This window comes from Malus sylvestris, chromosome 6 (assembly GCF_916048215.2).
Source record: "Malus sylvestris chromosome 6, drMalSylv7.2, whole genome shotgun sequence".
Classification (NCBI taxonomy): Eukaryota; Viridiplantae; Streptophyta; class Magnoliopsida; order Rosales; family Rosaceae; genus Malus; species Malus sylvestris.
In genome coordinates, this window is record NC_062265.1 from 21,691,135 (window position 1) to 21,716,052 (window position 24,918).

Below are 24,918 nucleotides of genomic sequence, written 5' to 3' on the forward strand. Positions count from 1 at the left end.
GCCTGTGGAAATTTACTTCTTCAAAAGCAAAAGTATCTCATATCATCTATTCTTCTTTTCTTCTCTTTATCCTTCATGTTGCCTGCAAGATAGGGAGAATGAGAACAATCAGCCGGAACTCAAAATCAAACTTCTGATCTGGGACTGATTGGTTGGAGCTCTGATTGCTTACCTTGTCTGTCACCTCTTTCAGCAGATCCCCTAGCTCGGCGACTTGGGGGACTCCTACTACATGGTCTGTATCGCGCTTGACCAAGCTTGAAACTACAAGTAAGCTTCAAGTGAAATTGATACATTACCTTGTGCATCTCCACCAGTTAAAGATACCACCCCTGGATGGAGGAAGAGTACTTCCAGAGAAGATGCCACATCTACCTATGAGACAGATAAGGCAAGTGAAGACGATACCACACTTCGGTACTTAGAAGTTTCGTGATTACGAGATCATTCTCCCACAATATTTCCTAATGTCATTTGTACTAAATCCTTCATTTGTACTCACTAAATGAGAGCTTGAACCTATGTACTTGTGTAAACCCTCCACAATTAATGAGAACTCATCTACTCCGTGGACGTAGCCAATCTGGGTGAACCACGTACATCTTATGTTTGCTTTCCTGTCTCTATCCATTTACATACTTATCCACACTAATGACCAGAGCAATAACTTAATACTTTCTGTTGTACCAAAGTCCTTACTGATTTTGTGCATCAACAATCCTTAAGTCCTTACCCTTTTGCGTTGGTAATGGATGAGTTAACAGGACATATTCAAGATGATATTCCTTGGTGTATGCTTCTCGCAAATGATATAGTGTTGATAGATGAAACTCAGGTGGGGTAAATGCGAAGCTTAACATTTGGAGAAAAGTGTTGGAATCTAAAAGTCTTCGCCTAAGCCGATCAAAGACAGAATATATGGAGTGCAAGTTCAGTGCAAATGGAGGCCAAAATGAGTTAGGGCGAGGATCGGAGATCAGGTAATACCAAAGAGCGACCGTTTTCGCTACCTAGGATCTATCTTGCAAAAGAACGAAGAATTAGATGGAGATCTCAACCATAGAATACAAGCTGGATGGATGAAGTGGAAGAGTGCATCCGACGTGTTGTGTGACCGTCGTAGGCCACTGAAGCTCAAGGGAAAATTTTATAGGACGGCAATAAGGCTGGCGATGCTGTATGGCACAGAATGTTGGGCGGTGAAGCATCAACACGTACACAAAATGGGTATGGACATGTGCAAAGAAGGCCTACTGACGCTCCGGTTTGAAGATGTGACTACGGGATAAAGGTTCAGGGCCGAAGGGGTAGAGGAAGACCTAGGAAAACTTTGGAAGAGACCCTAGGAAAAGACTTAGAGTATTTGGATCTAACGGAGGACATGACACAAAACCGAGTACAATGACGTTCTAGGATTCATATAGCCGACCCCACTTAGTAGGAAAAGGCTTTGTTGTTGTTGTTGTTGTTGTATTAATTTCTTATTATCTTTGTTTTTTTTTTCTTTGTTAATATTTCAAAACGTATCTGGAAGACTTTTGACCAACAATTTGCAATGACATTAGACAACCTTTTTTTTCTTTTGGGAAAAACCACAAAAGTTAATCTAACTCTAGCATTAGTGAGAATCCAAGCATTTTATGATATCAAACTTTGTCGAACTATCCTTTGGTACTATTAACTATTTATCCTATCAATTGAAGGTAATATCTCTTTTTAAAGGGTTGCATATTTGTATTTAAACAAAAATACTACTTTTATCATATTTTTCATATCATATTTGTACCATCATTCTATCCACCATTCTATTAGAGATGTAGTATAGATATGATATGAAAAATGTCGTCCATTAGCAAATTTCATAATTTTATAAAAAGCATGTGATTTCTCATTTTAAAAAAGCATTAGGCTTAATCTTGTTGAATGAATATACAATTAATAACGTCGTTTAATTGTGCTAAGTAAATCTTTTATTAACAATGTCGAGCTAATTTCATTGCCTTCTCCGAGAGATGCTATAAAAAAAACCTAACAAAACTTCACTCTGACAGAATCTTTAAATGAATCTTATAAAGTGATTATTCACTTGCTAAACATTAAAAAAGTTTTAAAAGTCTCAAACTATTCGATTCTTTCTCTCTTTTTAAAAGTAATAAATATTAAAGGTTTGTTAAAATCATGGTCTAAAATATCGATATTTTCATCGAAATTTTCGTGTTTTTGGACTACTAATATTTCCGATATCATCAATATTTTAGACCTTAATAGGAACTCTATATGGTATTAAATCACTCATGTATCTTACCATGCAATGTATAAAGTGTAAAATATTGTACTAATTCATTATATATAAATGATTATGGTGTGTTTAAACTTCTTTCATTAATTACTACATATTTTCTACACTCACAATGTTTGCCAGCTCACTATATAATCAACTTAAATCAGTTAAATCTATCATGCAATGAATTTCCTTCAAATTTTTTGTGATAAACTAATAGATAATTGACTAAATAAACATCTTGCAAAGTTTTAATAAAAATTTCCAAGTTTTTCTTACAATTTCCATGGTTTTTATTCAATTTTTATCAATATCGATAATATTCTGATATTTCCATTGAAATTTCCGTGTTTTTGACACTATCGATATTTTGATATTTCCATTGAAATTTCCGTGTTTTTGGACTATCGATATTTCCGATATCATCGATATTTTAGACCTTGGTTAAAATAGAGTGCTGTTGGATATGTTAAGTTAAACTGACTAGTTAAAATAGTTTTATGACACTATTTACTAACTAATTTAGCAGAAAAATTAGAATTTCTCCTGAGTTGTTGCCTAATCAAATCTCAAACTTACCTAGCGCCTAGTAGCTCTAAGTTTCGAGTCTTTATTTGACCAAAAAAATAAAAAAAAGTTTCGAGTCTTTGAGAGATTAACTTCTTAGTGGATTTGAAAATAAACTTTAGAATTTGTCAAGTGGGGGCATTTCTCACGTAAAGATTAGATGCCTATTCTTATCTTCTGGAAGAGAAAGACGCCTTCAGAATAATACAGCTAACGACATAAACGTGCGGCGCGCCCAATTACTATATTATCTTCTTCCATAAACAAAGGCAACTGCCGAAAAAGGATTCACCAACTCAAGGCCGTCATGTTGGAAATGTCCGCGACTATTATATATCTATATTATTAAAAGAAGAGGGCTTGACAACTTTTTATCTCATTTTCTTCTAATTTTACCCTCACGTTTGAATATACCATGATGACATGACGAGGGCAAAATAGTAATTTTGTATCTTTTGAACTTTTTCCCCTTTTCTTCCAATTTTGCCCTCACTTTTAAATACATAGTGTTGACATGAGGAGGGTAAAATAGTAATTTTGTATCTTTTGAACTTTTCCCTTCTTTCCTATTTTGCCCTCACTTTTGATGCACAATATTTATATAAGGAGGGCAAAATAGAAAGTTTATAACGAAATATTTACATAAGCTAACAAATATGCACTTATTAAGATAAATTGTCCCACCATCATTTTTTCACACACGTAAGTAAAATCATGATATTTTTTGGATAGTTTGAACGAACTGAAGCGGTTGTGCTTGAGGAGAATGTAGGAGGAGGTGGGTGGTTTTTCCCCTTTTTTCCTATTTTACCCTCATTTTTGATACACACTATTGACAAAAAGGAGGGAAAAATACAAAAAAAAAAAAAAAAGGGGGGGGGAAATGTTCACAAGGATGCTTCTCTTAATAATAGTATAGAAAAAAAAAATATACACTTATTAAGAGAAATTATTCACACACACAAAGTGTGTGCTCCTTGCGAGTATACATGAAGCAACCGTCTTTGTAGACTATCAACACAGCATTAATTTGGAGGTTATATAAGTACGGATTGTTGGGTCCACTTATTATTTAGTATGGGAAAACTGAAAGAGAGCAGGTAAATGGTATAAGTGTTTTTTTTTTTGTTTAATTATGTAATTAATTATTTTTGTTTGTTGTATGTTTGTAATTGAATTGGAAGAAAATAAAAACAATGGTATGTATTTGTCTCTTAATTTAATTTTTAGTAAATTTTAATTTACACACACACATACATAAATATATATGTTGAAATTGTTGGTTACGTGAAATTTTGAGTTTGTAAATTATTGGAATATATGTAGATTAGGTGAATTTAATTTGTGCATTATTAGTCTTGGAAATCGTGATGTGAATATATTTTTTTTAATTTCATAACCGTTTATACATTTTTTTATTTTTTATTATTATTTTTTTTTTGTCGAAAGAAAGATTTTATTAAACTCGAATAAAAACGTTCACATCAGAAGCCAAACTATTTAACAGCCACTTTGGTTCAAACGAATCTCATGTATGATAGAATCGAAAAAACCTTATACTCATTTAAGAGTTTGTTGGATGTGCATGTAGACGCAGTATGTGTCTTTGCTATCTAACTGATTCTCGAATTGTCCAATTCAGATAGTTCAAGAATGCACTAGTATGTGGTTAGGGTTTGCAGTGAACAAGGCTAAATTTCAATTTTGGTTGTATCCTCCTAATGTTCATCGAGTACATACTACATATTTATTAATACAAGTCGTGCACTTGAGGAACCCTAAGGAGAGTTGTCGAATTTTTTACTATTGAAAATAGTTGCATGAATTGCAAACCGCAACATAGAATGCGCCCTTTCAAATGAGATAGTATCTTTGTCGTTGGCATAAGGGGACGAACAATCATATATCAACTTGTTATGATGACTAAATTTCTAAAAGCAGGCACAATGGACAAATAGGGATAAAGTTGCACGATAGATGTCGTGACGAATATTTGTATGGGATCGAGACACTTATTGAATTTACAAGCAACCATGTCAGTGTTTAGCATCGGATCAGGTGTTCGTGCGTGAAATATAACAACTGCGTTTGGATGACATTAGATAAAGTTTGTTATCATTTATATTGGAATGAGATGGTACACACTTACTCGAATTGAACTTATCACCGAGATCGCCCATTACAACATCAACATCTTCCAACAATGGCATAGTTAGTCACCAACCTCCTTTATCTAGTTGCATTAGTGATGATTGAGTGATGAACATAGTGAATGATGATTTCCTAACGCTACTCTCAATATGGACAATGAGCTAGACTTCGAGAACTACAATAGATTGCTGAAATAAGCTCAGTGATAATTACACCCCAGTTGTCAAGATTTCTCGGTTCTAACAACTATTGTGGAGTTGATGCACATGAAAGTATATCATAATATGACTAATTGAAATTACTATATAATGATGGGGAATGTTAAATGTGAGTTCGAGAAGCTAGACAATTGTCTCAACTGCAATGAGCCTAGATATCACAATAACAAGAAACTGAACGAGGTGCTACATTATTTTCCACTGAAGTCAAGATTACAAAAATTGTGCATGTCAACCCACATTGCTTGTGATAGGAGGTGGCATAAGGACAAACGGGTTGATGATGATGTAATGCTGCATCGGTAGATGACGAAGCGGGAAAAGAATTTGATAAATTGTATCCTTATTTTTCTGTAGTGATAGGATTAAAAGCACATCACAAAGTAGCACACAAATGTCCTATTGATTTTCCTTATTAAAGCTAAGATTTGTCAATTGTAGCATATGAAAATAAGGGTCTTTCCCGCAGAGGATTGTTTTATCTAACTACTTAAAACGTCACAAAAACTGGGCTGTTGTCCATACTGACCAGCCACCGAAAAATAATTATTAGACTGACTTACGCTTATCTAAAGTTTACGAAATTTTATATGACAACACTAGACACATAGAGCTACACTCACACAAATTTTTGGGATTTTTGGAGTTGAGTTTCTATTTAAATTAAATTGAACAAAAACAGGACAGAAACAAATTTTAAATAGTTCATAAATTAAGAAAAACGAGTTAGGGGTATTGCTATCCACCACCAAATAATCATGCAAACATGTTATGTTTCATTCAAATTCCTTTTATTTTTGGATGAAGATGCTCAAGTTGGCTCAATGTTAGAACTCAACCTATTACTCTTTCTTACGTAGTATGTTAAGAGAATGGCGTTTTCAACTTAACTTAGTCCCTAGCATGCAATCTAGAATGGCGTGTTCATAGATTTAACAAGTAGAAATCATTAAGAACGAAAAGAGTTTGAGTCATCACAAGGCATCGTAAGTACTGGCGTTGTCTTACTTCTCCTAGAAATTGGTTCACATGTTAATCGCAATTAACAAGTACTACTCTAGAACATATGTAGGTCCTCATTCAACAAGGGCAGGCACACACATATTCATAGTGTTAGAATCCTAGATATGCTTACTATGTATGCATCCATAGAAAACAAATAAAGAATTCATCAATGAGACAAGTAGTGAACCAATTTTCATCCATTCATAAAAGTAATTTAAACGAAATGTCATAACAAACTTGTAATCATATTCGGGGCTTCAAAACAGCCCCTAACTTCTAAAAAATTAGTTACACACAATCCTTAAGTTAAAACAAAAGATAGACATGAGTTTGAGAAGATAGAACCGAAAGAAATCGACCGAGGCCTCCTCTCTCTTTTTCCCTTCCTTCCCCAATGCTGCTTTTAAACCAATTCTTGCTGCATCATTTTCTTCTCCTTAACTCACCCACTAATAGCCATTTAGTGATGACAATAAGTGAGAGGAAATGTGGTAAAACAATTGTAACACTTTAGGTAGCCTTTATGCCAATTACTCCCTCTTAATCCTCATTTTTAATTCCATTTCCTCTTATATTTGAATAGGTGTCAGCTGACTTGTTCTTGGCTGCATCAGTTTTGGATGTTAGACTTGTTGGGTTTATTGCTTTCATTGCAGTTATAAACTGCTCAGCCTCTTAGTAACCTTTCAGTGTTTAAACAGCCATAACTTCTTCTAGAAAAATGATATTAACAATCCGCAAAATGCACCAGAAAATAGACATCCGTAGCTTTCCAAGCATATAAGGCTCATTCTCTAATTCATTCTGAGCTATTAGAAACTTGCTTCCAAAGTCAGCTGATCTGCACAGGCAGTTTTGACGAATTTGTTACTAAAAATCCTACTTGTGCTATTTTTCTTTTCTTTGCTTGACAAATCCCACAAAACACAAAAACAAAGTAAATAGCTCAAAAATATAAGGAACTAACTAAGAAAAGACAAGTGAATTTGATGTAAAATATATATAAATATGAGCTTATCATGTAGAGCCAAGAAATATCAGATTAGGGCTTGTTACCAACGACTTCAATCCATTTGGAAAATTTCAAATGAGAGAAGCACTTGGTCAGTGGTCGTTGTTCCTTATAACTTGCCCCTGGAGGTGCATGAAGAAAGAATCAACGATCATGAGTCTTTTAATATTCGGGCCACGATCACCTAGTGATTCCATTGATGTTTATATTTGGCTATTGATTGATGAGTTGATCGATTTGTGGAAAAAATGGTGTATGGACGTATGACAATTCCACTAGGAAACTATTTACTCAGCAAGCAACAATTATGTGGACAATTAATAATTTTCCAACTTATGGTATGTTGTCAGACTGGAGTACCAAATGTTATATGACATTGCTTTACATGCAATGAAGACAACTCGTCCTTTTGGCACGTAAGGAATGTATGCTACTTGGGCCATCGAAGATGGCTCCCTTAGGACCACGAGTGGCATAGCGAGCCTCAAGCATTTGATAGGAAAACAAATTTTGGGCCTAGACCAAGGGAATGGTCCGGAGGTAGGCCAGAGATCACTAATTAGTCAAATAAGCCGATCAGTATTGTCCAAGTTGAATAATCTCCAATTCAGGAAAGACCAACCAATGGAATAACTAAATTGGATGGAAAATAGTATATTCTTTTAATTGAAATGCTAGTCAAAGTTGAAAATCAAACACATTGTGGATCCTACGCATATTGAGAAGAACGTTTGGGACAATGTGGTAGGAACGACTCTACCTATTGAGGGAAAATTGAAGGACACCATTAAGAATCGTATTGGCATGAAAGAAATGGGGATAAGGCGCAACTTGTTAGTGGAATGTGTCAGTGGTACATATTAAGAAGGGACACACCAATTGTACCTCTAAGCCAGATGGCAAGAAAAGATTCTTGAAGTGGCTGCAAGGTGTGAATTTTCCAGATGGGTACACTAGCAATATATCAAAATGGACTATGGCACATTGCCAAGTTTGAAGAACCATAACTGTTATGTGTTACTACAGAGGCTCTTTCCGGTTGGTGTTTGTTCCTACTTAGACAATGAGGTTGTTGAGACGATTGTATATTTGTCTCAGTTCTTCCAGTAACTATGTGCTAAAGTGTTGCGAAACCCAAATATTTCGCTTTTAGCACCACCCTACAACAAAGAGAACTAGAAGAACAAAGCAACAAACTTTTAACAAGAGTAAGGCACTTGAAAACGAGTTTACAACTCAAATTTGAGTATTATATGTTAAACAACTTCTACTTCTTTTTTGCCTAAGAAATACAAGTATTTATGGCTTACAACTTAAAGTGAGAAATATAAAATGACAAATGAAATAAAATTTAGAATAAAATTCCTAAGGAACTAAAAGATTTCAGTTACTATTGGAAATCTCATAAGCCACAAGAGCACAAGATGGTATCCAAATTAAATGTGTAACATTCAGTAGTGTAACAGCACGAATACATGTCTATGTTTGTATTTTACTAATCAAGTTGTCGAGTGTAAAGGCAAGACACCAACTGTAAAACTTCCTTGGAATCTAAGAAATTAGCGAAAGCCTTGCTCAGAATTGTCTCCACTACCATCTGATAAAGTTCATTTCCACTCCTTCCTTGATATAGGATTGTTTTTGTTGCCTTGTTCTTTCACAGATGGATCTGCGCGGAAATGTTTTTCTTATCACAAAACTTGTGTGTGATAAAAACATAATATCTGCACAACTTCTTTATAAAAATTAAATTCATGGTAGTACATTTAAAATGTCATCGTTTGTGTTTTTCTTTTTCTTGTTAAAAAATCATCGTCTTTTTTTGCACACACACAATTCAATGTCTTTTTGTTATTATAGAAATTTTTTATTTTGAAATATATTGAAATAATGGGACATAAATTAACAATATTGTCACATTACGGCCCGGGCTCCCACCACATCCTGGGATCGACTCCACCGTAGCACGATATTGTCCGCTTTGGGCCCCGACCACGCCCTCACGGTTTTGTTTCTGGGAACTCACACAAGAACTTTCCAGTGGGTCATCCATCATGAGATTGCTCTTGCACGAACTCGCTTAACTTCGGAGTTCCTACGGAACCTGAAGCCAGTGAGCTCCCAAAATGCCTTGTGCTAGGTAGAGATAGGAATATACATATAAGGCTTACATGACCCACTCCCCTGGACGATGTGAGATGTTACAAATATCTTCTTTTGCAAGATTTTAGGAATTTGTTATATATTGAATTTAATTAGTAAATTCATTATAATAACAATTTGTAAAATTTGAAATTAATTAGTAAATTAATTAAAATTGTAGAAAAGTAGTTTTATCAAATCTCTAAAAGCCTTAGATGTTTGGTCTAAGAAATTCAAAAACCAAGCATCTAGATCAAAATGCCCCTATTTTTAGTAGAAAACCCAGACCAAACACCCGCATTAACATATTGGGAGTCTTAATGAAAAGGGCTTCTCTAAACATTTTTTTTAGGGTAAATTACATAGTAGTCCCTCAGGTTTGAGGTCTATTGCAATCTTATACAACATCTTTAAAACATTTCACTTTCATACCTCAAGTAATATTTTATTTCAATTTCATACAACCGTTACATTTTTCATCCATGGATCTGTTAAATGCTGACGTGGCTGCCACATGTATGTCATGTGGCTGCCAAATGTCAGCCACGTGGCAAATAAAATAATTTTTTAATTTTTTTTTAAAAAACTTGTTATCCACTTTTTTCTTTCTTTCTTCTTCTTCTCTTTCTCTTTCTTCTCTTTCTCTTTCTTCTTCTTCTGGGTTCGAACCCTTCTTTTGTTTTTTTTTTTCTTCTTCTTCTTCTTCCCTATCTTCATCTTCTTCCCTGCAATCCAGAAAGAAAAAAAAAACCCCTTCAGTTCGTCTTTCCGGCCCCCCTCTTCCCCTTTCTTCTCCCTCATCTTCATCTTCTTCCCCGACCCCTACCTACAACCCAGAAAAAAAAAACAAAAAAAAAAACCCAGATCCCGTCTCCAAATCCCCCATCCCATCTCCCCCTCTGCACCCTACCCACCCTCCCTCCCTCCCTCCCTCCCTCACAATCCCTTTCCACAGCTAGCGCCCAGAAGAACTCACACCCATAAAAATGGCGCCCTCCTCCTCAGATCCCATAGGGCCGTCGCCTACCTCACCTTCCCCACCCCTTCTCATTCGTTGACAGAACCCCAAACCCCAAAAAATCCAATCTAGGCTTCTACATTTTAGATACAAAAGTATACCATAAGATCTACAAAGATCAAAGCTTCAACATTTTAATCAAAATCTCATATGGGTTTGATCAGAATGTACCCAAAAAAGTTTAAAAATTAAAAAATTCAAGGGAAAAAACAATAAATGTTGATTACAATGCACCCAAATTTCAGATTTGGTACAATGTTTTGATTAAATTCGGATGAAAGCAAAAAAATACATGAGGAGGAGAACCAGATGAGTTGGAAAGCTGAAGGTGTTGAAGACCAGTTGACTGAAGCCACCTTTCGTTGGACGAAGTCTCCAAGAAATTATCAGAGTATTGTCGCTGGTGGTGCACCCCCGCCGCACCAGATCTTTGCCCTTGTCTCCCAACTTCGTTCATCTATCTCTTTCACTTCCACCCGATCCAAATCTCAATCGGACCCCTCCAATAAAAAACCCAGATTGGAACCTCAACCCATCTCGGACCATGTGACGGAATACGCAGCGGGAGAGCTGCTGTCGTTGTGCTTAGCTTCGGAGAAGAGCCAAAATGAGGCCATACCGGCGAGGGTTCTGACGTAGGTGAGGGAAACGAGGGCGCTGGCTGTGGGAAGAGACGGGGGCTCTGTGGGATCTGAGGAGAAGGGCGCCATTTTTATGGGTGTAAGTCCTGGGCGTCGGCTGTGGAGAGAAAAGGGAGGGGATGGAGGGAGGAAGGGTGGGTGGGGAGCAGGAGAGGGAAGTGAGTCTGGGGGAGGGAAGATGGGTTATGGGGAAATTTTTTTATAATTAATTATTTTTAAATGTATAAAAAAAAAAAAATTTTGCCACGTGGCATAAATTTGGCAGCCACGTGGCACAAATGTGGTAGCCACGTCAGCTTTTAACGGATCAATGCATGGAAAATGTAACGGATGTATTATTTTGAAATAAAATAGTAAGTGAGGTATGAAAGTGAAATGTTTTAAAGATGTTGTATGAGGTTGTAATAGACCTCAAACCTGAGGGGTTACTATGTAATTTACCCTTTTTTTTAACCAAAAACATCCTCATAACTTTATTTAATAAAAAAGACACAAAAATTTAATGAAAAGGACTTCTTCAAAATTTTTCTTAACCAAAAGCATTAGAATAACTTTACTTAATGAAAATGATACAAAGGTTTAATGAAACGAGCTTTTCCAAACTAATATACATATAAAAAATTAAGAGAATAATCATAACAAAAAAAATGAAGTGGCAGTAATCATCTTTGTGTTGTTTTTTTTAGAATATAATGTTGTATGGATGAAATGTTGCCATTTGTAATTAGGTTAGGTGGTTTGTTAGATTAGTTAGTTTGTTAGGAAGTCTGTTACATACTCTTGTAATTACTTCAATATTAAGTAAACAATACAGAAATCCCTTTTACCTTCTTACTTCTCTCTTTGTTCTCTGCTACTCTCTCTCTCTCTCTCTCTCTCTCTCTCTCTCTCTCTCTCTCTCTCTCATAACTCTGTTTTTTATTTCTTTAATGTTAACATGGTATCATAGTCAGTTTGTCTCACGTGTGAAGCCAAATGGTCACACGCACTTCATGTCACCTCGTTGTGTTGCCCACGTGTTAGGCTTGAAAATTCGTCATATGTGAGAGGCCGTATTGAGAATGAATCCCATATTGATGAGATCAGGGATCTTGCATGGGATTGTGTGAGGTTGGGCTACTCTCCATATTGCCAATTGGTTTTATGGGGAGTAGTTAGTTTTATGGAGAGTAGCCCAACCTCTCATAAGCCAAACCTCTCATAAGCTCATGCAAGGTCACTCCTCTTATCAATGTAAGATTCATTCTCAACACAATTTTAGTTCGTGCTCTCAATTTCATGTTGGTTTTAATGGTGGTTATGATGCTCAATACAATTTTAGTTCATGCCAATCAAGCTTAGGTAATAATGCTGATAGTTATAATGGTGTGTATAGAAATTTTTTATTCAAGAATCGTGGTAAAGGGAGGTTCCATTACAATAATGGTGCAACTTACAAGTCTTTTCCTCAATTTTCACTTGGAATTCTTGGCTCCCCTCCATCTCCATATCCTAATTCTCTACCACCTAAAATTACTACAAGTCAAATTTCTTTACGAAAGTGTCATCTTGTTGCCCATTGTTCTGCTCAAGCTATCAACTGATCCATTACTCGAGATACAACTTGCATGATAAGCTTTAAGTTTCTGATTTGATGGATTCCATCGAGCAGGACTTTGTTATGGTCAATTCTTTCTCTCATTCCCTTGAATCTTCCCTGCCACTTAATTCCACTATGAAAACTGAGGAGCAGGCAACTAGTTTAGTTGGTGTGGAAACTTCATAAAGTAGCGGATCAGCTAAATTACCAACATCTTGTCATTCAACTCAGTTACTAGAAGTGCAAGGACCATCTATGTTGCATCCTTCAATTAGGCTCCACATGGTACATTAGTTTGCACAGGTTCTTGCAGACATGTCACAGCAAAAGTACAATACAGTACTTCTAGATTTTTTGGTTCAACTTGTTGTTTTGACCATATAAGAGAAATATATTCAAATTGTTGCACATGAGTTCAGAGGATATGTTTTGCTTTGGTGGATGTATATTTGATATTCAGTTAGGCTACTATATGGGCATTATGATAAGGGTGGTGGCACCAGCAACCTCACTCTTCAATTGCAAGGAATACTACACTAATGTTCTTTGACAACCTGATGAATACTACATTTATGATGATACTACTTCAACCTCATGATCGGGTGCCCCAATCTTGAGTTTGAGAGGGGATGTTAGAATATAATGTTGTATGAATGAGATCTTGCCATTTGTAATAAGATTAGGTGGTTTGTTAGATTAGTTAGTTTGTTAGGAAGTCTGTTAAAGTGACTAGTTCACTATAAATACATACTCTTGTAATTACTTCAATATTAAGTAAACAGTACATAAATCTCTTTTACCGTCTTACTTCTCTCTCTATGTTCTCAGGTACTCTCTCTTTCATAACTCTGCTTTCTATTTCTTTAATATTAACATTTTTGTTTCCTTAGCATGGCTGATCAACAAATAGCCCAAATCAAATTTGCGGAAGCCACCAAACTATCAATTATGAGGAAGCAGTAACTTGGAAAAGAAACAAATGAGGAGAGGATTAAACTTCTTTCTTGGGTTGAGAACTAATTCTGTCAGGTTTGGTAAAAAATTGGCAAAAATCACCGAAAAAATATGACCTTTGGAAAGCTCGATCTCCCTGAACATTGAGTCTCAATGTGTGGGTCTTGTATTAGAAGAAAGAAGGATGTCAAATAAACTCGTAGCTTTTAACCTTGCATGATTTCATTACTGTGTGAGAAACTTATAATGAATCTAAGATTTTTTATTTTTTATTTTTTATTTATTTTCACAAATAAAGCCAGTAATCTGACATTATACGATTAATTTGAAAACGTACATGTTACCACTGAAATACAAAACAAGAAATTCCATGGTAGGCCATAACTTAAACAAGCCACAATAAAATGTAAAAGTACAAAATGGAACACCTTGAATTACTTTGCCTAGCTCGGTAGAGTTCTACTCGGTCTTTGTAGCTTGCTTTTCCTTTGCCTTCTAAATCTTCAACGCCTTTTTCACAATCTTTTGTTCCTCCACCAGAAAGGCCCTAATGATCATTTCCTTGATGGCACTTCCAGACAACACACCTCCATAAGCACGGTTAACAGTCCTTCGATTCCTAGATAATCTGGACCTCTTATACTCAGTAGGCCTCTAGTGAGGGATGTGGAACCAAAAATATTCACAAGGCGACACGTGAATTTTTGACAAAAGAAGACAAAACTACCATTGGGGCATACCGGGATTCCTACGCGCAAGCAGCGGGCAATTATCCCTCAACCATGTCAAAAGTGCCCAAAATAGGTATCAACTTAAAACCTAATTTATTCATATATTTCCTATTTCATTATTTAGCTAATCAATTAGCTAAATACTATACTTATTCCATAATTCCTAAAACATTCCTTCTAAAATAATGATAAATAGCTAATTAATGGGTTAATTAGCTAATTATTCCCTTAATTAGCATTTAGACCATTCACTTTACCCTAACTCCCACAAAAAGGCCGGTTAACTTTCATCCCCAAAAGAAGTCAGCCTTTCCTTCTACCTTTTTTCCTTTGTATGACAAATAATTAGCCAAGTTAATTAGGGAGTTATTGGCTAATTATTTGGTAACACCTAATTAAACCTAAATTAAACCCAAAAAACCCTAGCCACCTCCTATCCCTATAAATATACTCTCATTCTCACCAAAAAGCCAATTCCAACACTTTTTTCAAAAATCCCAAAAGTCCCAAAATTCTCTAAACACTCTTTCTCTCTAAATTCTAACTTTGGCATCGGAGGTTCTTCGGCCAAAGTCCCCCCCATTCATCATGGGTGCGTGAGGCTCTTGGCCTTAACCTAAGGTGTTAATTGTTTTGTAGGTGCAAAATTGTCCAAGATCAAGGAGGAAGAAATTTGCATCCACAAATTGGTGCTTTCATTGAGAGTTGAAATCCATACTCGTAGAAGACTCTCGCACAAAAAGGTTTTTTCTTTATTTTCTAGTCCATTTGAATATTTTTCATACGTTCTTATTATTAGAATTTTTTACTTGCAAAGGTTCTTTGATAAAGCGTATAAGCAAAATATAATGGCTAGAAATTTAGAAAATTTCACAAGTGAAAATTCTAATGTTCAAGAAATGGGATTGCGGAGATCCGTGAGGCTAAATGCGACAATAAGTGGAGCAGCACCACCACCACAAGTTTCCACCATGGGAACCACCACGGTGGCTACCTCGGTAGCCACCCGTGGCGAGGTCCATGGTGCCTTCACCACGGCTCGAGCAGTGCCATCCAAGGCTCACGGCACCAAGGCCACGGCCCAAGTCGTGCCATCCAAGTTTGCTCGGGCCCGGGCCCAAGCCTCGCATTCGCTTGCATCACATACTAAGCAGCCTGCTTCCGCCAAGCAACCTGCTCTCGCGGCCCAACCTACTCCTGCCAAGCAACCTGCTTTCGTGACCCAGCCTGCTCTCGACGAACAGCCTACTCCCGTGGTCCAGCCTGCTCCTGCCAAGCAGTCTGCTCTCGTGACCCAGCCTGCTCCCGACGAGCAGCCCACTCCCGTGGTCCAGCCTGTTTCGGTCGAGCAGCCCACTCCCGTGGCCCAGCCTGCTTCTGTTAAGCAACCCATTCTCGTGGCCCAGCCTGCTCCTGCCAAGCAGCCTGCTCTCGTGACCCAGCCTGTTCCCGACGAGCAGCCCACTCCCGTGGTCCAGCCTGCTTCTGTCGAGCAGCCCACTCCTGTGGCCCAGCCTGCTCCCATCGAGTAGTCCACTCTCACGGCCCAACCTGCTCCTGCCGAGCAGCCTGCTCTCGAGACCCAACCTGCTCCCGACGAGCAGCCTACTCCCGTGGCCCAGCTAGTTCCAGTTGAGCGGCCCACTCTTACGGCCCAGCCTGTTATCGTGGTTTTCCAAGCAACCCAAGTCGGCCCAAGACTATCTCAACCATCCGGACCTAACATTGAGCTGGGGGAATTCTCACCATATTTTTTCGTGGATTTGACATTTCCCAACTCAAATCTCGCGCCCGGAGTCTACCACCCTTCCACTGCCCAAGGAGGTGCATTCCTTCCAAGCTCTTCCAATCCAAATGGTGAACAACACTTGTCTCGACAAGTCATAGAGTTGACGAGCGCCCTTGCACAACGGACAACCTTGGTGAATCAACTTTTACAACGCATCGGGATCCAACGTGCCCCGGACGAGGTATCCTGAAGTAGGACAAGGGCAGACAAACCTTTCCAGCAGCGTCCCGGCAAGCAGCCACTCGACCAGCCACGAGTCGAACGTTTGGGCAGTGTACATTCTCATCTTAGCGCGCGGAGGAGCATGCACTCTCGACTAGGCCCATAGATGAGCATACATTCATGGTTGGGGTCATACTCCGATAGTCAACATGAGCAACCTTCCGGACAAAGTGTCCATTCGTGGCTAAGCCCACAAGGAGCATTCTCCACCTCATATCAGAGTAGGCAGCACGATAGACTGAGAGAAGCAGTCACTCAATCCCGCTTAAGTTCAACCAGCAGCCTGCGAAGAACTCGCTCGCCTGCTAGGAACGCACCACATGCACTGCACCCGCGGCATAGACGAGCTAAACACATGGAAGAGCAGCCTAGACCAGCAAGTCATGGCTGGGGGCAATCGAGAGCTCCGCTACCCCAACAAAGGCAAATTCAGGAAAAAGTAGAGAGACTATTGACCAAGCGATTGCATGATTTCCAACGTAACGAGGTCACTGACGAGGCACTACGACGGAACATGACCAACATAAGCAGGTCACCCTTCACGGACGAGATCGAGCAGGCAGAGGCTCCACGCGAGTTCAGCATGCCACATTTCACATCTTTCAAAGGGGATGAAGACCAGGAGAAACACTTAAAGCGCTACCGAAGCGCAATGATCCTTTATCGAAACAACGATGATCTCATGTGCAAGATATTCGCCACCACTCTACAAGGCGAGGAGCAAGATTGGTTCTACACCCTGCCGCCACAATCCATCTAGAATTTCTACGAACTTTCTTTGGTTTTCACCAAAGAATATTCATCTTATCGCTCGATCAAAAAGAAGTCTGACCATTTGTTCGACGTCAAGAAGAACCTAAAGGAGTCGTTTCGTGACTATGTGAGGAGGTTTAAAGTAGAGAAGGCAAAAATAGTCGGATGCAACGACTCGATAGCTAGAGCAGCCTTCTAAAAAGGACTTCCAGCAGACCACCCGTTATTCAGAAAATTGATCATGAAAGAAGATCAAACTCTGGCAGACTCTTTTGCTTTGGCACAGAAGCATGCACTTTGGGATGAGGCTCGCCAATGCAAATTCAAGGACTTGAAGAAGTACCCGACATCACCTCCCTAGAAGCAGCGGATGACTTATTCGCATGTTTGACGGTATCTAAAGTAGCAATAAGCTCTACTATCATGCGAGAAGAGATGGGGGCCTGACTACCTGTATTCTACAGTTCAAAAGCTCTCATCGATGCTATTAAAAATTCAAAAGCTAACTTTGGCGATAATTGTTGTAACCTAAAAGCTTAAGTTTTACCTTCAAACACAAGCAGTCATCATTATGACGCACTATTCCGTTCAATCCAAACTGGCGATGATAAAGGTGTAGACCCTGGCAGATGCAAAGTTTTCTGACGAACGCAACAACTCGGCCCAACGACGCCCCGAAGGTAGCCGAGCACACTTTAGCCACACCTGCTCCCTCAATGGAGATTTCTAGCGTTTGCATGTTGACGGCGCATCCAACTATGAAGGCTCGTGAGCAGCCGTGGTTCTTGCCACCCCAGATGTTTCAATGCTCAAGCAGGCGATCACTCTAAGCTTCAAAGCATCTAACAACGAAGCAGAGTACGAAGCCCCATTAGCAGGCCTTCGAATGACAAAAGACTTGGTGGTGAAAAAGCTTTCCATTCATTCCGAGTCCTAGCTAATCACCAGCTAGACTACCAGGGGCAAAGGCATGATGATCGTGGCTACCGACTACTTCACCAAATAAGTAGAAGCAGAGCCCATGACGATCATGGTTCGGACGGACATAGAGCGCTTCATATGAAGGAGTATCATTTGTCGATTTGGCATCCCTTAATCCATCATCACCGACAACAGCCGGCAATTCGTGGGCAAAGATTTGGCGAAGTTCTTCCAAAAATATGGCATCAAGCAACACATGTCTACGCCAAGATATCCTCAAGGCAATAGGCGGGCCAAAACATCCACTAAGATGATCCTCGACTGCCACAAGAAATTCCCCACCAATAAGAAAAGAAAATGGCCAAACGAACTCCAAGGATGTCTATGGGCATATCGCACAACCAAAAGACGAGCAACCGAAAGGAGATGGCCACAAGCTTAGATCTGGCAGAAGAGAGGCACGAACAGACTATCACTTGCATTGCAGCCTACCAGCATCAGCTCCTCTCCAGCTACAACAAAAGGGCCAAGATCCGGCAGTTCCAGCCCGGAGATCTGGTCATAAGAAAAACCTTCATCACTGCTAGCAGAAAAGGCTCCAAAAATATGGATCCCATATGGGAAAGTCCGTACAAGATCAGCAGAGTAGGTGGCAAGAACAATTACACCCTCGCCACCATAAAACGACAAAAAGATTGAAAAACAGTGGAACGCCTACAATCTGAGGAAGTACCATGTATGACCTCTCGCTACATCAAAGCCCGAAGACTCAAGCAGCTCGATGGGCACTACCTAACCAGCCGAGGATTATCCAGTTGTTATGCAGTTCTTACCTTACATCTAAGTTCTTGTTCGTTTAACTCGTTTTTCAATGAGGAATTCAGAAGTAATCACGACTTGGCTTGGCTGCATGCTTACAACAACTGATCACTCATGCACTTCAAAAAAAGACCGCGCCCTTCTTAGGGACTTACCGCAGGAATTGCACCCCCCGAGGGACCAACCATGCTCTCCAGTGCTAGAGGGTAAACTAATTGCTTTCCAACACGAGAGGGTAAACCAATTCCCCGACACCCACATGGGTCAGCTCTCAAAAAACGGGAAGATAAACTCTACACTCCGAATATCCAGACGTGGATGAGCTGGGCTACCCTAGTATAACTAGATGCACGATGGCTTGCGTCGGGATTCTTAGAAGTAACCGTAATGGTCTTTTTCAAGGCTTAGCTAACTGAAAGATTTTGGGTCTCTTGGCCTAATCCGTAGGGAACCAGGCCCTAGAGACGGAGAGGGCACATTACGCAGTACATCCGATGAACGGCTGCCTTGGAATCCTAAAGCTGCTACCGAGTGCACTAAGGTAGCCTACAAATTTTGAAAGACTGCGTACGGCTTGCCCTTCCAGCAGTAAAGCTGCACTAGACTTATACAACCACACATTCTTGTGAAAGGTTGAACAAGCTAGCATGCATATACGAAGTTTTATCCACTGCCGACATGCTACATAGTCGATAAGCTTCACCTCTGCCAAGCGCGGAACAACCTACACTAAGTCCTAAAGTGTTGTGATACTTGCTACGCAACCTACGAAATTGGAGAAAGTCAAGGTTAACAGCCTAGTGGTTACGCGAACTTGTCTGCTTCTGTAAGTAAGGCATCCAGCTGCCAACCCAATGGCTAACAACTTTGCAAAGTTCTACACCAACACCTACGGCTGCCTAGGCTATGCGAGCTTGTCTGCTTATAAAAAAGTAGCATGATTGCCACTGGTCTATCAAGTCTAAAGGTTAGGGCATGAACAAAAGAAGCAAAAATGAAGAAAAGTTAAGGAAAACATGTTTATAAACGACTAGCAAAGGCCGAAGGAGTTTAAGCAAAACAAGAGCTACAAGGAAAAACAAAGAAAATCTTAAAGGCTACCTAGATGACTACACTTTAGCAGCCTGGACATCCCACGACTATTCGGTCGCCACACCTTCAGCAACAGCAAAGCTCTTAGTAGCGGCATCACCTCCGACTGCTCTTGCTTGGGCTCCAACTTCTCCGACTACTTCACCAATACCAACATGGACGCGCTGCAGCTTATCCATTTCTTTCTTCAAACTTTCGTTGATCTTCAGTACGCCTTGAAGATCCAACACTTGGGGTTCAAGCCTATCGACGATTCTCTTGAAGTGGATCACTTGATTAAAAGCAGCAATCAACTTTTCATCATTTGCATAAGTAGCGAAAGAAGTCTTTGGTTTTTTCTCAACCGACATCTTTTGAGCAGGCAGGGAAGATCCCTTTTCTCACCTTCACTTGCAGTAGGATCCACAACGATGATTGGACGAGCCAATGCATCCGCCTTGATCTTATTCACCTCTTATTTTGGGAGCAGCCTACGTTTCTCCTGACGAAGAGAGTTAAAGTAGCCAACGCCATTCGTGGTACCCAGCAAGGGAGTTCAACCCAACATTCCAGCAGCTCATGAGGCCCACAACCTCTTCATTTCTCTTAATCACCTGCCTAGCTCGTGTCATGTCCAAAAGCCCGAAAAGACATGGGCCATGTGACTCGCCTAGCATTGCGCCACAGCGCCACAATCCGTGGCCCTAGCCATACAAGCTGCCATTGGTTCTAGCCAAGTCGAGCAGCTTAAAGCAGTGGTCCCTGCCACAATACCTCCTCGACCCATGCCGAGCCGACTCTTGGCCTATGCCAGCCGACGTGCCGCACCACCCCGACGGCTGCCCTGAGGTAGCACTATCACAGAAGAAGACAAGGAAAATTAAATTTTTCTTACCTCAGTGCGGCACGAAGAAGACGAAGAAAGCAACGAAAGACGGTCATTTGCACGGGCAAGATGTAGAAAATTGCTAGAGGAGGAGGAACAAATATCCTCTAAGCTATCTCTTTCTTGTAGGGTAGAATAAATCGCTCTACAAAGTTGATTTAATAACCCACTTAAGGTAGACTTAAATAGGCTTTGAGAGAAATTTATTTCCCTTTCCTAGAATGATCTAATTTCCTATTAAAGAGAGAATCTACATCAAAATAGGAAGCAATTCTAAGTTTCCTAAAGCAAGAAGATCTCTACACCTGCTGCCCTTTTCTGCGAGCAGCCCAACATGTGTGGGGGCATTTGTGGAGCCAAAAATATTCATAAGGCGACACGTGGATTTTTGACAAAAGAAGACAAAACTACCCTTGGGGCATACCGAGATTCCTACGCGCAAGCAGCGGGCAATTATCCCTCAACCAAGTCAAAAGTGCCCAAAATAGGTATCAACTTAAAACCTAATTTATTCATATATTTCCTATTTCATTATTTAGCTAATCAATTAGCTAAATACTATACTTATTCCATAATTCCTAAAACATTCCTTCTAAAATAATGATAAATAGCTAATTAATGGGTTAATTAGCTAATTATTCCCTTAATTAGCATTTAGACCATTCACTTTACCTTAACTCCCACAAAAAGGCCGGTTAACTTTCATCCCCAAAAGAAGTCAGCATTTCCTTCTACCTTTTTTCCTTTGTATGACAAATAATTAGCCAAGTTAATTAGGGAGTTATTGGCTAATTATTTGGTAACTCCTAATTAAACCTAAATTAAACCCAAAAAACCCTAGCCACCTCCTATCCCTATAAATATACTGTCATTCTCACCAAAAAGCCAATTCCAACACTTTGGCGAAAATCCCAAAATTCTCTAAACACTCTTTCTCTCTAAATTCCAACTTTGGCATCAGAGGTTCTTCGGCTAAAGCCCCCTCCCATTCATCGTGGGCGCGTGAGGCTCTTGGCCTTAACCTAAGGTGTTAATTGTTTTGTAGGTGCAAACTTGTCCAAGATCAAGGAGGAAGAAATTTGCATCCACAAGGGATCCCTTGAATTCTATTTCTAGTAACAGGGCACTTGGGCCCACTTACCCTCTTCTTAGAGCAACTCCACCGTTGCTAATAGCCTTAGAGATAGGAAACCTAATCCACTCTTACTCCTCCTCAAAACACTCCAGCCCACTCAGCAATTGGACCTAACGCGAGCAGTTATTGTTCATTGCAGGCCATTACTGTTCGTTTAAAGGGATTGAGTTGCCTATTGCCCAGGGAGACCTTCCTACACTGGAAGAGCTCTTAGTGGTCTAGTACACTAGCTTCCTTCTAGGGTTTTGACGATCCTGTGCTGGTTGGATTTGGTGGCATAGTTGTGTTGGGCGATATATGTGAGACGTTACAGTAGTTTCAGCTATCACTCACTCTGAAGAATCTAAGATTGGAAAAAAAAAAGAGATTGTTTTTTTCCTAACCATTAAATAAACTTATTAAAGTGTTTTTGGTTAAGAATCAAAGTTTTGAAGTCATTTTAATTAATTAGTTTCCCTTAATTTATTTGATCTGTTTAGGTGCAATGAACGTTTTTTTGACCACTTCTTGCTTTATATATACAAGTTTATGCAAGGTCTACAAGGCAATTAAATTGATGTATAATTACGTCCAAACAAATTAAGGGACATTTGAGCCTACTTTTGCGGAAAATACTTTTGCTCATAAGTAATTTTGTTAGAAGTACTTTCGTTAAAGGCAATTTTTGTTAAACTTAAAGTGGTTCTTGCTTCTTGAAAAAGCTTGTAGCGCGTTTTTATTCAAAAAGGCATTCTATGTTCTAAAATAAAATTTAACTTTTCTTGCCAAACATAATCAAAAGAGTTAAATTTAACTTTTCTTGCCAAACATAGTCAAAAGAGTCAAATAAACCTTACTTAGTAGTAATACGCTTTGTTCATTGCTCATCTTCACGGCCCAAATAGAAGAAGCTTGCAGAAAACACTTTTAAGGTTAGGGTAACTACATTTTACACCCTTTAGGTCTAGGGTGATTTTCAAATTGGGTCATTAGGTTCTAACTTTTTCACATTACACATTGAGGTTTTAAAACTATATCAATTTCTGCCTTTTGTTTAACGAATTATTTGAATCTTTATTAAATTGATGACATGGTGGGTGTGGAACTTGTAATTGGGTTGACATGTAAGCCACATTTGTACCAAATTGACTAAAAACTCATTAAATTAATGGAGAATTGGACGTTCAAATAGAAAAGAAAAAAATGTAAATCGATACAATTACAAAACATTAAGGTGCAATATGAGAAATTAAAACCTCATAACCCATTTCGAAAATTATTTCAAGCCTTGAAAGTGTAAAAAATATATAGTTAGTCCCTTAAAATTACTTTTCCTCCCACTCGTCTCTTTAATTTTTTTTAATATTTATGTGCTCTTCTTAATGACACCTCTAACAAAGAAATCAAACTACAACTAAATATTAAAAAATTAAAACGAGAAGTAAAATAATAGAGTTAAAAATACTAAACAAACACACAATACGTGCATTAATTGGAAAGTCAAGCCCAACAAATAGCACTTTTTCTTGGGTCGGATCAGATGCACGAGTCACCGTTCAAACAGAATCGTCACAGATCACCTCAAATTTTTGGGTACGCCTTGTTATTCAAGCCAAGGCTAATTAGTAATTATCAACATTTTTTTGTTGGGTATTAGGTTTTGTTTGTATCTTCTATTCAATTTGGTTTTCTTTTTAATTAGTTATTTTCACATTTAAGAACTTTCCATTAACACTTTAAAATTTTAATTATGTACATCAAGTTTTCTTTATTAAAAAAAATTCTTAAAAATTAGTGTATAATTAAATTTTTAGAGTGGGAATAATAATTCTCTAAATTATTGTGCCCTTTATTATTATTTTTTAATGCTAGAGCGGCATCTTCCAAGCCCCTCTATTGACAAGAATTATCATGTATTTTTCAACACGTTCACTTACTAGAAAAGTAGTACGTCACATATTTTCCTTCATTCTTCCCATTAAATATTCAAAAATTACATGCTGCTTGGGTCGTCATCTAATTGTGTATATATTGGTAGCAACCAACCCCAAATATCACCAAACAAAAAATTGCAGAGAACCCCACTTACCTAGACACATCAAATTTTGGTACTCAAAAAACAAACCTGCAGCCATGTTGGAGTCTGAAAGGTTCAAGAAAATTCAGCAGAACAGGAAGTGTTTTGCCTACATAGCTATCTTTGTTGTGTTCCAAATCATAGTCCTGGCCATATTCGGAGCAACGGTGATGAAAATTAAAACTCCGAATGTGAGGCTGAGATCGGTGACGGTCCAAAGCCTAGACTATAGTTCTTCAGGTAGCAATTCACCATTCTTCAACATGACTTTGATTGCTGACGTTTCTGTGAGGAACAAGAATTTCGGGCAGTTCAAATTTGATCCGACAAAAGCTAATGTCACATTTGGGGGTGTCATAGTGGGGCAAGGTGATATAATCAAAGCAAGAGCCAAGGCTAGGAAGACGAGGAGAATGAACGTGACGATTGAAGTGAGCTCCGATGGGATATCGGACGGTGCTAAGCTTGGGACTGAGGTGAGCTCAGGGAATGTGACATTAAGCACTCTTGCTAGGGTTAGAGGTAAGGTGACATTGATGAAATTGATGAAGAAGCGCAAAACAGCACAGATGAACTGCACAATGATTGTCAATTTACCGAACCAGCTTGTTTATGATTTGGCTTGTAAATGATGAGCTTGATTTTATCTTTGTTCTTGCTCAGTTTCATTAGCTTGTTTTTTTTTTTTTTTTTTTTTTTGCCTCTCCTTTTTAAATGGTCGTTTCTTTCCTTCTGAGGCGGCGTTTATTGTAGCCTTTTTTTAATTTTTTTAATTTTATTCCATGGTCGCTATAAAGTTAATAAGAGATGTGTGATTAGGGACATTACAATTTGTTATTGACTTTTTGGAATATAATTTTTTAATCTATTCTACAAAGTTAATTGTTTAAGGAGAAATTAAGTTCTCATCTCTCTTTTTACTAATCCATTGATTAAAACCTTATTCCTATTCAATTTTATTCAATTT

The 24,918-nt window shown here is 38.7% G+C and overlaps 1 protein-coding gene and 1 pseudogene across 1 annotated transcript; one reads left to right on the forward strand and one right to left on the reverse strand.

The window, feature by feature from the left end:
- Positions 1-14,021: 14,021 nt before the first annotated feature.
- Positions 14,022-23,142, reverse strand: LOC126625526 (60S ribosomal protein L34-like; annotated as a pseudogene).
- Positions 23,143-23,943: 801 nt separating this feature from the next.
- LOC126626931 (late embryogenesis abundant protein At1g64065-like) lies at positions 23,944-24,775 on the forward strand. The gene has a single exon (XM_050296333.1). The coding sequence runs from the start codon at positions 24,008-24,010 to the stop codon at positions 24,581-24,583; it is 576 nt and encodes a 191-aa protein (XP_050152290.1). The 5' UTR covers positions 23,944-24,007; the 3' UTR covers positions 24,584-24,775.
- Positions 24,776-24,918: the final 143 nt, after the last annotated feature.